The 15,169-nt window shown below is 49.9% G+C and overlaps 1 protein-coding gene across 3 annotated transcripts in view; it reads left to right on the forward strand.

The window, feature by feature from the left end:
* The first annotated feature begins 205 nt into the window (after window positions 1-205).
* LOC133340604 (muscleblind-like protein 3) overlaps window positions 206-15,169 on the forward strand; it is a 43,148-nt gene continuing 28,184 nt past the window's right edge. For 2 of the 3 annotated variants that reach the window (XM_061548966.1, XM_061548975.1), the window contains exons 1-2: window positions 206-434; window positions 9,273-9,343. In XM_061548966.1, the coding sequence (XP_061404950.1) occupies window positions 9,310-9,343 (34 nt within the window). In that variant the 5' untranslated portion in view covers window positions 206-434; window positions 9,273-9,309. The remainder of the gene's footprint in view (window positions 435-9,272; window positions 9,344-15,169) is intronic. The other variant, XM_061548984.1, reaches the window with a different exon arrangement.

The raw sequence follows: 15,169 nt of genomic DNA on the forward strand, positions 1-15,169 counted from the left end.
CGCCCACACCGTCATACGCCCCGCCCCCCGATGATCCACAAACTCCGCCCACAGAAAGCCAGGCCCCGCCCACAGAGCCCACACAAGCCCCGCCTTCTCGATCACAAGCCCTACCCCCCTAAGCACGCGGCGGCGGCGGAGTAGGGGGTGGAGCGAGTGAGTTCTCGAATCAACGCCCTTTCCGGTGACGTCACGTCCGGTTCCGCTACGAGGCCCCGCCCCCCTGTCTGCCCAGCGACAATGGCGTGAGGCGCGGCTCGCGTAGAGAGGCAGGGCCGCGATTCCAGCTCCACGAACGAATCTCCCGCTCTCATCTCTCTCCCCTCTCGCTCTGTCTCTCTCGCCTCGCTCTACAGCCGCGTCGCTCTCACGCCGCGCTGAGCGAGCGGAACGAGGTTGTCGCTCGGATTTTGGGCGAGGAGTGGCATTGAGGGGTGAGTGCGTACGTTGCGTGCGTGTGTGCGTGCACCTAGCCTGGCACAGTCGCCGCGGTGGTCACCGCGGCTTGGTGGTTGTGTGTGTGTGTGTACGCGCGCGCTCTCTCCTTGCGGTCGTGTTTGTCTCCCGCGCGAGTATGTTGCGTGTGTGCACCTAGCCTGGTACAAGCGCCGCGGTGACGTCAGCACCACTTGGCGGCGAGTGGTGGTTTTCGCGTGTTTGGTGTGTGTCGGTGTACAACGCGCGCGTCTCTGTGCGAGCTGTCGTCTTGTTAACTCGTAACACCTGGGCCTGCCCCGTGACCTGATAAGTCGGCCTTCGACGCATCACGTGGTCGCCGAGTGCACCTAGCCTGGCACGAAGCGCTACGGGGTTACGTCAACGTCACTTCTTAGTGCGAATGGGACGACCTGTTGTGCTGGTTTGTGGATGTGCGTTTGTGAATATTATTAACATTAGTCTGGGTGAGTGCGTGTGGGGGGGAGCGGTCGTGTAGCGGTTCGCGCTGCGCTACGAACCTGGTGACCAGGGCTCGATTCCCGCTCACGGCCACCAACACCCAGTGACGATTACCTGAACCGGCCCTGGGCCTCCCGTAGGTCTACTCAGCCTCAAATGAGTACCTGGTGCGATGTGGAAACATCGCCACTGGGGAGATAAAGGCGGCCGGGCGTGGTGCTGGCCACCCACCCCCTCGTAGTGTGCCGTGCCGGCCTTCATAGGTGCTCGCTAACAGCACTTTCCCCTACAGTCTGTTCAAGCTACACGGGGGGCTCTTTTTTGTAGGTAGTTAACGTGTTTTATGTGTGTGTGTGAATGTGGATACACTCTCAGTACGTGAGTACATGTGTTTGCGTATGTTTCGAATCGGTGCTGGAGGAATCCGATGAGCTATGAAGCTCATCATCGCACATGTCCGGCAGGGGCGGGTCAGAAAGTGATCTTGTTGTGCCTGTGTGTGATCTATGGCGTCACCGACCCGCACTGACCTGCCTGTTGAAGTATGGTACACAAAATAACCTTCACCACCCTCACGCACGGGCGTGAGGGAGCCCTCATCCAGCAGTGGATTGTCACATGTAGCGGCGTCTACGTTTCCTTTAGCCGTGAATCTCCCCGTGCCTCTCCCCCCTTCATTCATCTCCATCCTCTCCATCACTGTCTGACCCTCTTTCCTGTTTCTAAATCGCAGTGTCTTTCCCTCTAAGCGTGTGTTTTTGTATCATTTTATTGTCTCTATCTGCGTATCTCTATCTCGGTGTGTTTTAGCATCAATGTTTCACTGTCGACGTCTCGGAGGATCTGTTTCTTCGTCTTAATGTGTCTGTACCCTGGTGTTCCTGAGTGCCTGCCTCTCGCTTTGTGCGTCTCTAAACATGAATGTCTCTATCTCCGTGTTGTCTTTGCATCTGTATCTAAGTGTATAAGTGTGTCCCATCGTGTCTTTTTGCATATCAATGTGTTTCATTATCGTGTGTCTTACTGGCCTGTATATGTGGCTCTCTGTCTTAGGGTCTATAACCGAAGGCATGTCTCTGTGCTCGTGTTGGTGTGAATGTGTGTGTTTTTATGCTTTTTCAATGTCTCAACTGGATCACAGTCTCAGCGTCAATGTGTACACGGTGTGTCCGTATCTCGTTCTTTATGCGGCTCAATGCGTCCCCTCTCTGCTAACAAGCACGTCCATAATATTGTGTCGTTACCATGAATTTTGGAAATTAATCTCCCTGGGCAGACGCCACCACACGTCCCACGCACAGTGAGCGGAGCCACACGGTATGTGTTGTCTCTGTAAATCCTTGCCTCTGACCTTTGTGTCTTCCTGTGCCGTACTTGTGTGACCTCATCTCTCTTTGCATGTCCCCCCTATTTCTCTATCTCGCGCATCTTCGGTTCGATCTCCCTCTGGTCCACGTGTTTTCGCTCGCGCGCGGTCAATTGTCTGTTGGATGAGTTGTCTCGATTCCTGTCCATTATTCTGTGTCTCTCACAATCCATTTCACCTCCCACTCAACTCTCATCCCTCCTGCATCTCTCCCACTCCCTCGTCACCACCACTCATCCCTCCCCACTCATCCCTCCTCCCCACTCTCTCTTCGTCTCTCCACTTCCCACCCACCCACTCTCTCACCCCGCTCTTCCTCCCGTCGCTTTCGCTGCCTCTAGCAGAAACACGGATACGTAAAGTAAATTAACAAATAAAAAGGTGCGTTTCTACTCTCCCGCCACTCTCCCTTTCTCCCTCTGTTTACTCTCTTGAGTCTCTATACAATCTCTCTCCTCCCTTCTCTCCTTTCCATCTCCTCTCAATCGGTGTCATCTGCCATCTCCCCCGTCGCCCTCTGCTATCTCTGCTGTCCTGCTCTCTCTTCTTCCTTTTTCTCCCCATGCCGACGTTCCCTCTCATCCCTTGGCTCTCACTCCCACAATCTTTCTTTTCCTCGCTCTCCATCCCCCTCCGTCTCTCAATCCCGTCTCTCTTTCTCTCCATCCCTTTACCTCTCCCACTTCTCTCTCGGATCTTCCCTCTCTTCCTCTCGTATATCCCCCTCTTTGCACATCCCCTCTGCTATCTTTGCCCGCATGACTTCTCCCTCTCCCGTGCTTTTCTCTCTCACTCCTTCCCATCTCCCTCTCGTTCTGCGTCCGTCCCCCCCCGTCTCTCTCCCTCCCTCCTCCTCCATCTCCTCCCTCCCACACTCACACACGTGGCCCCGAGGCTTGCCACCACCGCTGCCGCCAGCTTAGTAATTCATTTTTTATTTAGGGTTGTTTAATTATTTTAGAATATCTCGCCGCTGACTGTACGGGGTTGGGTTTTTTTCCTCCCCTCTCTCTCTTCACGCAGTGCGAGAACGTGTCGGAACCCGCTCGCTCAACACCGCGCCTCAAATCCTTCCTATCCCCCCCGCCCACAACGCTTCCATCGAGGCTTGCCACGGTTTCAGTTGCTTTGCCAGGAATGATTTTCATTTATTTATTTCATGAATTTCGGGTAGTGACAATTGTACGCGGGGGCCAATATATTTAACACGACATTTTTTGTACATTTTTATCAATACTGACAACAGCCGCTTCAGGCCTTACCTAGGTGCACCTTGAGGCCACGTAAATTTGTCGAAGGCTCACTGGCAGGTCATCGGAGAGAGCCCCCAAGGTTACATTAATTATTGGTTGACCGACTGAGATGACTTAAAGAGAGACGCACACAAAGATAAATCTCCAGTATAGCCTTCACAGACTGTTGGGGCAAGTGCTGTTAGCGAGCACTATGAAGGCCGGTACGGCACACGGGATGGCCAACACCATGCCCGACCGCCTTTGTCTCCCCAGTGGCAATGCTTTTACACACCGTACCAGGTACTCATTTGAGGCTGAGTTTAGATTAATCGTCACTGATGTTGGCCGTGAGCAGGATTCGAACTCTGGTTACTGGTTTAATAGCGCAGCGCGCAAACCGCTAGACTGCCGCTCCCACACATACACACACCCACCACATACCCAGCCAATACTCAGGACTTGAACCAAGCATCATAATTCTTCTGGCTTAGTGTCTCTGAGACGACCATTATGCTCCCCCACCCATTCCTCTTCGAGAAATGGAGAGATGCCCAGACCCCGGGCTTGATCCCAGAATCTCAGAAGTGCTGGCTTCGTGTTTTCGACATAGCCATTTTGAACCCTCTGCAAGAGAGCGAGAGAGACATGATCAGACCAAGAGCTCAAAGCTAGGATATCGGTTAGTTGCAGGCTCTTAGTATTTTAACACATTCATCACGAACCCATTCAGAGATAGAGACATTTAGACTTTGAACTCAGAATTGTAGCACTGCCAGCTCAGGAAATCCTTACATGGCCTTTATGAACATCGAAATATATAAATTGTAACTATTAAATTATATTTATTTTACCAAGTAAGGCCCAACTGAACTATATAGCTGTTTGTTTGCAGAAGCGAACTGGCGATCACAAATGATAGCCCACTGAAGTGGCTTAGCAATGTGGAAAAGTTTCGCAGCCAAATACTCTAAACGCGTTTTGATTCCAAACGTGGAGAGAAAAACCAGAGGGCCTGGAGAAAAATGCGCACAACCACGGAGATAACATGCAAACTCTTAGGTTTTTTTCGGTAAAGTCACCATGTAGGTAAAAAATAAAATTAAAATTAATAAAAGTAAAATAAAAAGTCACGACGTTTCGGAGGCAACACAAGCTTCCGTCTTCAGGTGGAACCGTCACAGCACGATTGCTGTATATACATATATACAGCAATACATATATACAGCAATCGTAAACATATATACAGCAATCGTGCTGTGACGGTTCCACCTGAAGACGGAAGCTTGTGTTGCCTCCGAAACGTAGTGATTTTTTATTTTACTTTTATTAAATTTTATTTTTTACCTACGTGACTTTACCGAAAAAACCTAAAAGTATGAATCCTTGCAGTCACGAAAGCTTCAAATCTAGAAAGAACATGCAAACTCCAAATATACAGGTGTCAGGGTCTGCATCGAAACGATGACCTGTATTCCAGGTGAGGTATTTAGCATCTTTCCACCGCAGCGCCCCCTTGGTTTTAACCAACAATACAAATTGTGTTGACCAAGTTCCTCTTACATGAACATGGAATATTTGTGGTGCATGCGTGGTGTCTCTGACATGACCATTATGAACTCTCTCTGTGAGAGAGAGCGAGAGATAAATTAGACATTGAACCTAGGAACCCAAAAGTACCAGCTCGGTGTCTGACGGAGCCATTACAAACCCCCTGAGAAAGACGGATAACCAGCCCGGTTCGTAGGTCGGTGGCCAAAATGCACTACACGTTTACTTCAGCCTGGTTCTATTTGGTGGGCAGCAGAGGGAAGTCGAGCTCAGTTTATTTCTCTCTTGCACTTTTATTCTTCAACAGCCTTTACCAATCCCCATTGACCTGTGCGCTAAAGTATGGTCATGTAGCACCAATGACTCACACGGTGTATGGGGTGGGGGGAAGCCCCTCATCCAGCAGTGGATTGACAAACAATGGCGGTGCATTGGCATTAATTAAACAAGAAAAGTTAACTTTTTTTAACCAATCAGGCCCAATGAGTTATGTAGCTCTTTTTTAGAAGCGATCTGGCCACAAATGATTGCTCAACAAAGTGGCTCATCACGTGGAAATTTCTAGCAGCCAAATGCTCTTAAACGCACGTTTCTATAAGAGCGCTAGGACAGCTCGCCTATGATTTAAAATAATGTTATACTCTATGCAGCTACAGTTGAAAGCAATTAATAGTTGATTTGTTTTGGCCAGATCACGTGAGTGAAATGCCAATGTGTGTTGCGCACCCTCCTCCACCCGACCAGTCGAATGAGTAAAGTTGTCGCTTGAATAAGCGCGCCGATGTGAATTGCTTCACCACACAGCAATGTTGAAGGGCAATCCACAGAATTTAACAATCGTGTATGACGTTCCAGAGCTAAACTGCTATAGCTGAACTCTGGAAATCGCCCGACGATGCTGAACGTCGTGGCCAGCGAAACGTCGTGCCTCTCTGTTGAATGCGTATGGGTTGCTCTTCAACTTGCTGGCATGGTAAAGCGACTTTATTTATTTGGCCGTGTCTGGCAGTGTAGGGAAGGGTGTACAACACACATTGGCCTTGTGCTCTTGAGATCTGACCCAAAAAAAATAATTATGAATCATAATATTAGTCATGAAAGCCTTTGCTCAATTTGCATTTTAAAGTTAGTGCATTAGAATTGTAAATTTGGAGAGGGTGGTTGGGGGGAGGGAGGGTGGCAAGATACATCTGTAAAGATGATCCAATAAGAACTAACAATAAAGTTGTATTTTGATTAAAATTTTCGTGACTGCAGGGATTCATATTCTTGGTTCTTTCGGTAAAGTCACGTAGAAGGGAAGTAATAAAATAATATACATCTAATATAAATATTAATTCGTGAGAATTTTTATTTTATATATTTTTTTATTATTTCCCTTCTACGTGACTTTACCGAAAGAACCAAGAATATAATAAAGTTGTATATAAGGTTGCTCTACAATGAGGCGCTTAACCCACATTGATTCGGAGAGTTGCCAATAACCTGGCGGTAAAAAGGCCAACGTCAAAAGGATTCACGTTGCCAGCAGAGGTGATGTCGCCGTTACGTGCAACATCGCCGAGAAGTGTTGCATGTCACGTGCCTTGTGACGTCACCTTGTTGCAGGGGGGGGGGGCTTGAAACGGCAGGCATTATTGTCGCCAGATTTAATACTTCTGCGGACGTGCGCACGTTGGGAAACTGCTAGAGAATCCGCGCGATGTGCAAGGCTTTTCTTCCTCGTTTTGCTTGTAAGCGGTGCTTCCAACTGCTGCCTCGTGACCCAGTACACACGCACTAAATGTGTGTGCGTGTTGGTTTAATTAACGGTAAAAATGTAGAAGTCCCGGTATGAAGATCTAGTTCTCCCTGCAGCCCATGTCCCCTACTCCCGTGTTCCCCTCTGTGGAAACTTCGTGGCGTACGAGCAGGGACAGTTGTGAAAAGTGCCGGTACACTCTTCTCGTTTGGTGTTGAGAAGTGCCGTTATGGTGTATCGTAGTCTATACCGGTACGATTCGATGATGCTACACAACAATGTAACGTTGATATTAACGTGTTAGCAGCTCCGTTACCGGCCGTGGGTCCCAAGTCAAATGCATTTCAATTTCATTGGAGCAGTTATACAGATTGGGGCAACCTTTGGGAGTCAAAGTTTTGCAATTGTTATCGTATTACGTTGTGAGTGTCCTTGTGAAGGTGACCACCGATATGTTCAGAATGTGTGTCCCTGAGTCATCGGTTTGATACCAGCGGCTCAAATCTATCGTCTCTCTCCATCCCAGCGTGGATGAGAAAAAATCAATTTGTCCCACCCAGCATGCCCGACGCCATCGTATTTTGCAAGGAAGGTTGGGCAGATGATTTGCATCTGACCTAGTCAGCCCTGATTGGTCGACGTGCTGTCCCCAAGTCAAAAGACACTTGGCGATTATGCCCACAGTTTTCGTAAAGTGTCTGAAACTACGTCGGAGATCGTGGAATTGCCCAATAGCATAGACTTCTCCGCCCCGTCCCCCCCCCCCAACTTCCTATTGGCTGTTCCCAATGGCAGGCTGTGCCAGCATTGAGCATTGAAGGGAATTAAGCTTGAGATGCGGGTTGTGGTGAAGGCAGAAAGCGTAGATACATGCACTACGCAGGCTCAAGCCTGCTTGACCTCTTGAGAATGGGCACATTCCAGGAAATTTGGTCATAGGCACGTACAGAATAGTTGGTTTGTATATTTCAATCTGCGTCCATCACTTGGGAGCGTATGCCCTGTGTTCGTTTTGTTATAACACTTTCATTTACGTTCTAGTTAGAGTTGTTTAGATTCTATACGTAAATATGCTGACCAGTCACTGGACACACACATGCACACGATTCAATGAATAATCACAATTAGAGTTAGCAATTTTAATCATGAGTTAGCCTCGATTATGCTGTCGCATTTGCAATGTATAATATGGCCATGTCGCTCATTCTTCTCTGCTGCTCCCATTGTCTGAAACGCCCTTATCCCCGGCCATCCGTTCCGGATACTTTCTGCCTCCTGTTCACATCCAGGCTAGACTTCTCTTCCTTTCTCTGCCTACAACCGACTGCATCTCTCTATAAATTAAGTAGGCCGAGAGGTGCGTCATCAATGACCTGAGGTTGCTCGACGTAGTTTCAAATTAAACGCTGTATCTGACGGCTACATTTGGATGTGAGAATTGTTCTTCAACTTACCGGTGAGCTTGAACACAAAAATTTAGCATGATCAACGCTTTTACACCAGACAATTTAATTATTTTGGTTTTGTCGGCTGGCGGAGGGTTGCGCAACCTAAAAATGTGTTCAGATCATGAAGTGGCCTCACTGAAAATCTATTATATGAATCCTTATTGTATTTACTCACACAGAGACCCCATTCTCACATAGACCCATAAGACTCAATCAAAAGCCCATAGACTCGCATAGTGACGTATAGTCTCAAATTGAGACAACCACAACAACTGCCGCTCACCACAATGTGGCGGTGAGGTCACCATGACACTTGTGCCACGCTTGTTGCACCTGGAAACTCTCTGAAGTGTCGAAGGCTTGCTGGCAGGAGGTCAGACCCAGGTGCCATGTGTTCATTGACTGAGATGACTGGCAGTTGCACTACCTTTTCCCCCTAATTTGCCAACTTGCTGCCTTTTATCCGCCCAGCGCTCTGCTCCTAGTTGTGAGTGTTGCTCCTCTGCCCTCCGCTGTTGCTGGAGGACGACTGCCTTCAACTTCCCAGAAGCATCCTTCACGAGCCTCCTCCACAGAGGCCGATTAGAGACGCATATACCCACATGGACACTCTAGATTAATTTAGCCAACTGTTACTGCCTGCCTCTGCATAAAATCAACATTCCCCCTCCATCTGTACAGTGTCTTGATATGCGGTCACATTAATATGTCACACATATCACTTTGTATTGTAATTATAATTATATGATAACATAGTCTGTGTCGCTACGCCTACATGAAGGTGACACCCAATTGACGTAATTGCACAGGTGTCCTTGCCCTATTTGGCCACAAGACGTTTATGTTACAGGACTGGGGTGGTTTCTTTGGCCGGTGGCCTATAAATGACCACTGCGTTGTGTGTGCGAGGAGTTCGCGTCACTTGCAGCCACTAAGAGGCACTACAAATGCACAGCGCTCGGATAATTCACACAAATTTAAGAGATGCGCGACACCCCGCTCCCCTCCCCCACCCCTTCCCCCCACCCCTCCATCAGATTGCGGCTGTATTCGCGATTCCACGTCCCAAGTTCGATGCAAGAAGAGATTCCGTTTCCTTTATACTTGGGTGAGTGTAGTGGCCTCGAATGGCTGCAGATGTCACGTGAACGCACTGCATGATATTCGTACACGGTATAGTCGTTTTTGCCAATTGGTTCGCTTTTATTAGGGCAAAGACAAAGAAACCCACTTCCCCCCCCCCCCGTGTAGACTTAACAGACTGATGGGGAAAAAGCTGCAAGCGAGCATCTGTTATGGCCGGCTCAGTACACTATGCAGTAGGTAACCAACACCACGCCTGGCCGCCTTTGTCTCTCCAGTGGCGATGTTTACACATCGCAGCAGGTATTCATTTGAGGCTGAGTCTACCTAAGGGAAGCCCAGGACCGGTTCAGATAATCGTCACCGGTGTTGGCCACGAGCGGGAATCGAACTCGGGTTACGGGGTTCGTAGCGTAGCGCGCTAAACGTTGCGTGACCGCCCCCCCACACTTACATCTGCTGTGTCCACCTGCTGTCCCCTCGTTCACTCTCTCATACCCCCCTCTGCATCGTATTGCTCCTCGCTTTCTCGCTCACTCTCACCACAAACACTCTCTCCTTCCCAGCAACGTGTTCACTCCTCTCACTCTGTCTTTCCCGCCACCGTGCTCCACAGTCCGCAGCCCTGTTCCCTGTGCCACTCCACTTTCACCTTATAGGCACAACCTTTACTCTGTTACATCACCACCACCACCACCACGTTCTACAGTATCACTCCCCCTCCCTTCCCGTCTCTCGAATCGATCGCAGCCCGGACAGGGGATTCGAGCCAGATTTCCCCAGCGAGGGAGCGAGGGGGGAGAGATGGCGCTGGGACAGAGAGGGAGAGGAGGAAAGAGAGGAGAGTGGAGAGAAGAGAGATTAGTCGGGGGAATTGTCCACGTAGCGATGATTACGACGGAGATTGTATTCATGGGCACCGAATAATTCACTCCCCGCCTACCACCACCCCGCCCCAGTTTCAATTGATTCTCGCGATTCGGTGTCGCGATTCGATTCCAGATTCCATTCTATTTTTGTCACTTTTTTTTTGGGGGGGGGGGGGGTCGCTTATGCAATTTGGTTTGCCCCATTAGCCTAAACATAACATATAGCAGCAGCAGCCATGGTCTAGACACTTCTGGACCAAGGCCTAACCCAGGGGTCGGCAACCTACGGCTCCGGAGCCGCATGCGGCTCTTTACGGGCTGCTTCTTGACGATATGTACGTATGTACAGTATGTACTCAGATGCATTGCGGCTCTTGAAATACTGAATTTTGTACCGAATTGGAAAGAAATGGCTCTTCTTGTTATTTTGGTTGCCGACCCCTGGCCTAACCCAATCGCTCCCGCAATGTTACAACCCGCACTAGTGATCCATCGCACTCCATTGCACTCCATTGCACTCCTGCGCATGAGCGGAGCTCATTGCTACATCTGCACTGGTCATTGGTCATCCTCTCTGGGGTACGTTGCCTCCTTCGGCTGCCGTTCTGTCACCCGTCTCTGAATCGTGAGCGTGATCATTTATTTTAAAATGGTGAATCGATGCCTCGTTGCGCAGCTATTTATAATTTTTGGCTGCTATAAGTTTCCACACGACGGGCCACTTCGTTGAGCTATCATTTGTGGCCCGGTCCCTCCAGAAAAATAACTAATAGCTAAGTGGACCTCGCCTAGTAAAATAACAACCTGATTAAATAAAAATAAAAAAGTTTAGTTTTAGTTTATTTTTACTCATTTTCTTACCTTGCCTTTACTTTGCACTCCGATTGTATTTTTGTATTGTTTGTTGTAACTTTCTGACCCCATGCCCCCACTGACAAAGAGCTTCATAGCTCATCGGATGCTGAACAAGCGAGTGGACACAACATCAACGAGGCACCATATGAGCAAGATAGAACAATACAAACGAGACGGACAGTACAGACAATACTAAAACGTGGATTCCTCGAGTCTATGAAGTGAATAGTGACAAGTCTGAGGGTTCTCATCCTGGCCCTGCCCATAGCTATTGCTTGTTTTGCTCCAAGTGTGCCGATGCCTCCATTCCGATAAATGGTATCAGAATGGCAGCGAGGAATCGCATTACGCAATCCGTTTAAAGTTTATAAAGAGTCACCGCAGCTGCCTTGGGGCATGGTAGAGTTTTGCGCGCGTTTTGCGGTGTAAATGCAACGTACCGCCCTTCCTCGCTCCACTGCTGCATGAGGGCCTTCTCATGCTGTGCGCATGGGTCACGAGACATTGATGTGACCGTACTTCACCACGCTTGTCTCAGCGCGCATTGATGAGAGGCGCGGGAGCCTGGTGTCCTGCTCGGGGTTTGCCGGCTTAGCTCGGTGTGCCAACCGCCGCGCGCCACCCCCAGCGCTTATACAGCGTTACGTAATGGCGCTGAAGCTGTCGTGTTAGCGAGCACCTGTGACCTGTCGACTCGCACGAGCTGATGCCGTGGCCAGCACCGGTGCGGGTGGAAGGACGACAACTACCTTGGCCACCTTTGACGTTGAACAAGATGCCACTGTGAACGTGACTTGGGGGGGGAGGAACTGGCCGGTGTAGATACCAGGTGGCGGGGATTGGGTCCAGGTTGCTGTCTCCGAGGTTCGGATTGTGGAGCGTTATGAGAATGCTGCTACAGAGACAAATTCATTCCCCCACCCCCCCCGCCCGCATAGCATGCTTCGCAAGTGCTGCGGGCAAGCGTTAGTTTAGCCCAGTTCGGTACACCAGGCAGTAGGTGACAACACCACGCCCGGCCGCCTTTGTCTCCCCAATGCTGAAGCTTACACCAGCGACGATCTCGAGGAGTTCCCAGGACCGGTTTGGATATTTGCCGGCAATTTTGTTGCTTGTAAGCGGGCAGTAAACTCGCGTGGCGCTGGGCTCGTATTGCAGTGCACTAACCACAGCACTACCACTCCCCCATAAGGACATATATGGCCACATTCATGCGCAACTGCAAAGGCAAAGAAAAATATCCCCCATATAGCCTTAACAGACTGTTGGGGCAAGTGCTGTTGGCGAGTAGCACCTATGAAGGCCAGCACGGCGCACGAGGGGCTGGGTGGCCAGGGCCACGCCGGTCCACCTTTGTCTCCCTTGTGGCGATGTTCACACGATGCACCAGGTTACTTAATTAAGGCTGAGTCGGCCTAGGGGAGGCCCAGGACCGGTTCATATAATTGTCACTGGTGTTGCCCGTGAGCGGTAATCGAACTCGAATCGCCGAGATTGTAGCACAGCGTGCTAATCGGTGCACTGCACACACATTCACACATCCGCACATATGCTCATGCATGCATGCATGCAAACCCAAACATCCAAAAAGGCTAAGATCCCCCACATGTCCAACTGACTGCTGAGAAAAGCACTGTTAGCGTTCACCTATTAATGCGAGTCTTGTTCGCAATGACGTGGTCAGAACCATTCTGGAGTGCTTTTATCTCCCCAGTACGGATGTCTACACACCGCACCGGTACTAATTTTAGTGTCTGTCGACCTACCTGAGGCCCGTTTACCAGTTCACATAATTGCCATTGATGTTTGCTTTACAAGGGAATTGAACTCAGGTTAGCGGATTTCGTGGCGCAATTTGCTAACCACTATCCGACCGCTCCCCACAGCCACACACACACAGACCGACGCACGAACACGCCCTGCACTCGGACAATAGCCACCATTCCGATTCATAATGAAGTGGCAGTGGTGACTTCACCGCATCGCTTGCGATGAAGTCACTGCCATAGAGGCCAGCCGTGACGCTGCTGGTACCGGTTCAGTATGCAGCTCCAAGTTCTCTCTCGAGCCCTCGTGTCGGCAACCAAAGTAAGAAAGAGACATATTTTTCGAATTCAGTAAGAAACTATATATTTCAAGAGCCGCAATGCATGTGCATACGAGACGGTCATTAATAAATGAAGTCACAAAGCAGTCCTTAAAGAGCCGCGTGCGGCTTTGGAGCCGCAGGTTGCTGACCCCGGCTCTCGCCCGTGTTGTGCCTGTGTAGCCCCTTCTATCCAGCCAAATAGAAGCCGCTTGGTCATGCGGTGGCTGGGGGACATGGGAGCTACATGACCAAGCCATGCAGCCTCGCCCGCTGGAGGAATTCGCAGACGGGACTCAGTCCAGATCTTTCAGGGATGAGCACAATCCAGTCTGGTTAAACCTGGGATGGGTAGTAGGCAGGACAGCCTGAATGTTTCAAGCCGGCGCAGATGTTCCGGTTGTTTCATGTTTTGTAAGCATAGGGCAGAGAGGGCATAACTGTGACCAAGCAGACCGGGAGCGTCGCGGCCAGCGTAGTGTTACACAGTGGATGGAAAGATAAGGCTGCTCGATTGATTGGATGGAAAGATATAAGGCTGCTCGACTGAATGAGACTCGTGTTACCAAACACTAGAAAATTGCCCAGATATGGGATCTCCTCTACGCTCTTTATAACTACCCTATTACTCGCAGAGTGTTAGGGAGTGGAGTGTTTGGATGTCACATAGTAGCAAGGCAGATTTTAATTGTACTGGTAGGAACCTCCTGGTTACACCAGCCCACAGGGGATTATTGTGTCCGTCGTGCAGGGAAGGGCTGGGTGGGGAGGGAGGGGCTGGGTGGGGAGGGAGAGGCTGAGTGGGGAGGGGAGGGAGGAGCTGGGAGGGGAGGGAGGGGCTGGGTGGAGAGGGGAGGGAGGGGCTGGGTGGGGAGGGGCTGGGTGGGGAGGGGCTGGGGTGTGGTGCGGAGGGGCTGGGTCGGGAGGGACTGGGTGGGGGGTGGGGCTGGGTGGGGAGGGGCTGGCCACCCCGCGGTGCCCTTATAAAACTCAACGTTTAACCTACTCACGCCGGCTTGTGCCCGCCCTCAGAGTCGAGCATATTTGTGGAATACACCACGCCGCCGTTGACCCTGGTCATTGATCGTAAGGCCACACCACGTATTCGTGGACTGCTCCAGGTTAGCAGTCTAAAACTCCTCAGTTGGCAGCAATTACTAGGTCCATAATAATACGAAACATGGTTGCCCAGTAGGGAGCCATCCCTAGACCGAGGCTTCGATCAGCCTCCCATTGCATCTCTACCAGATGAAAATTCCTCCGGTACAACCAACCATAGGAAGTGTCTGAGAACTACATGGTAAAATAAACTCCTTAAAAAAAGTTTTTTTTTAAACAACAGTTTTTTTAACAACTTCGTTTAACTCGCAGTCTTTGAGAAGTACGTCAATGGTGCCTGAGACACGTGGCGCCTGCTTCTTGTGCGAGCCGATGCCACAGTTTAGGGACCGCGGCGTTTTTGACCTACACAAAAATATATAATTAATGAGCCGTTCATACAAAGATTGTCATTGCTTGAAAGGGGGCAATTAATTGATGAATTGATGCCGATGTTGATACAGGCATGCATTGTTACCGGATCTGAGTACGTGTGCAAAATGTGGAATTGATTAGACAACAGGAAGTAGACTAACTCTTGATTACAAGATTTGACCACGACAAACACAAGTGAAGTGAAATACAACCGTTGAAAAAGATGTGAAATAGTGTCGAGGCCAGATGATGTGCCTTCTTGTACCCCAATGGCTCTGGATCTTATGGTGTGTGTGTGTGGGAGTTATCCACAATCACACACACACCTACTAGATACTCACACCAAGATATCCTCACACACAGATACACAAATACAAAGATCCCCCATATAGCCTTAACAGACTGTAGGGGTAAGTACTGTTATCGAGCACCTATAAAGGCCAGAACGGTACACGAGAGGGTGGGTGACCAGCATCACGCTTAGACCACCAGGTAACCATTTGAGGCCAAGTCGACCTAGGGGAGGCCCAGGACCAGTTCAGATAATCGTCATCGGTGTTAGCCGTGA

The sequence above is a fragment of the Lethenteron reissneri genome, chromosome 2, assembly GCF_015708825.2.
Source record: "Lethenteron reissneri isolate LAM-NWPU_2019-01 chromosome 2, ASM1570882v1, whole genome shotgun sequence".
NCBI classification, from domain to species: domain Eukaryota; kingdom Metazoa; phylum Chordata; class Hyperoartia; order Petromyzontiformes; family Petromyzontidae; genus Lethenteron; species Lethenteron reissneri.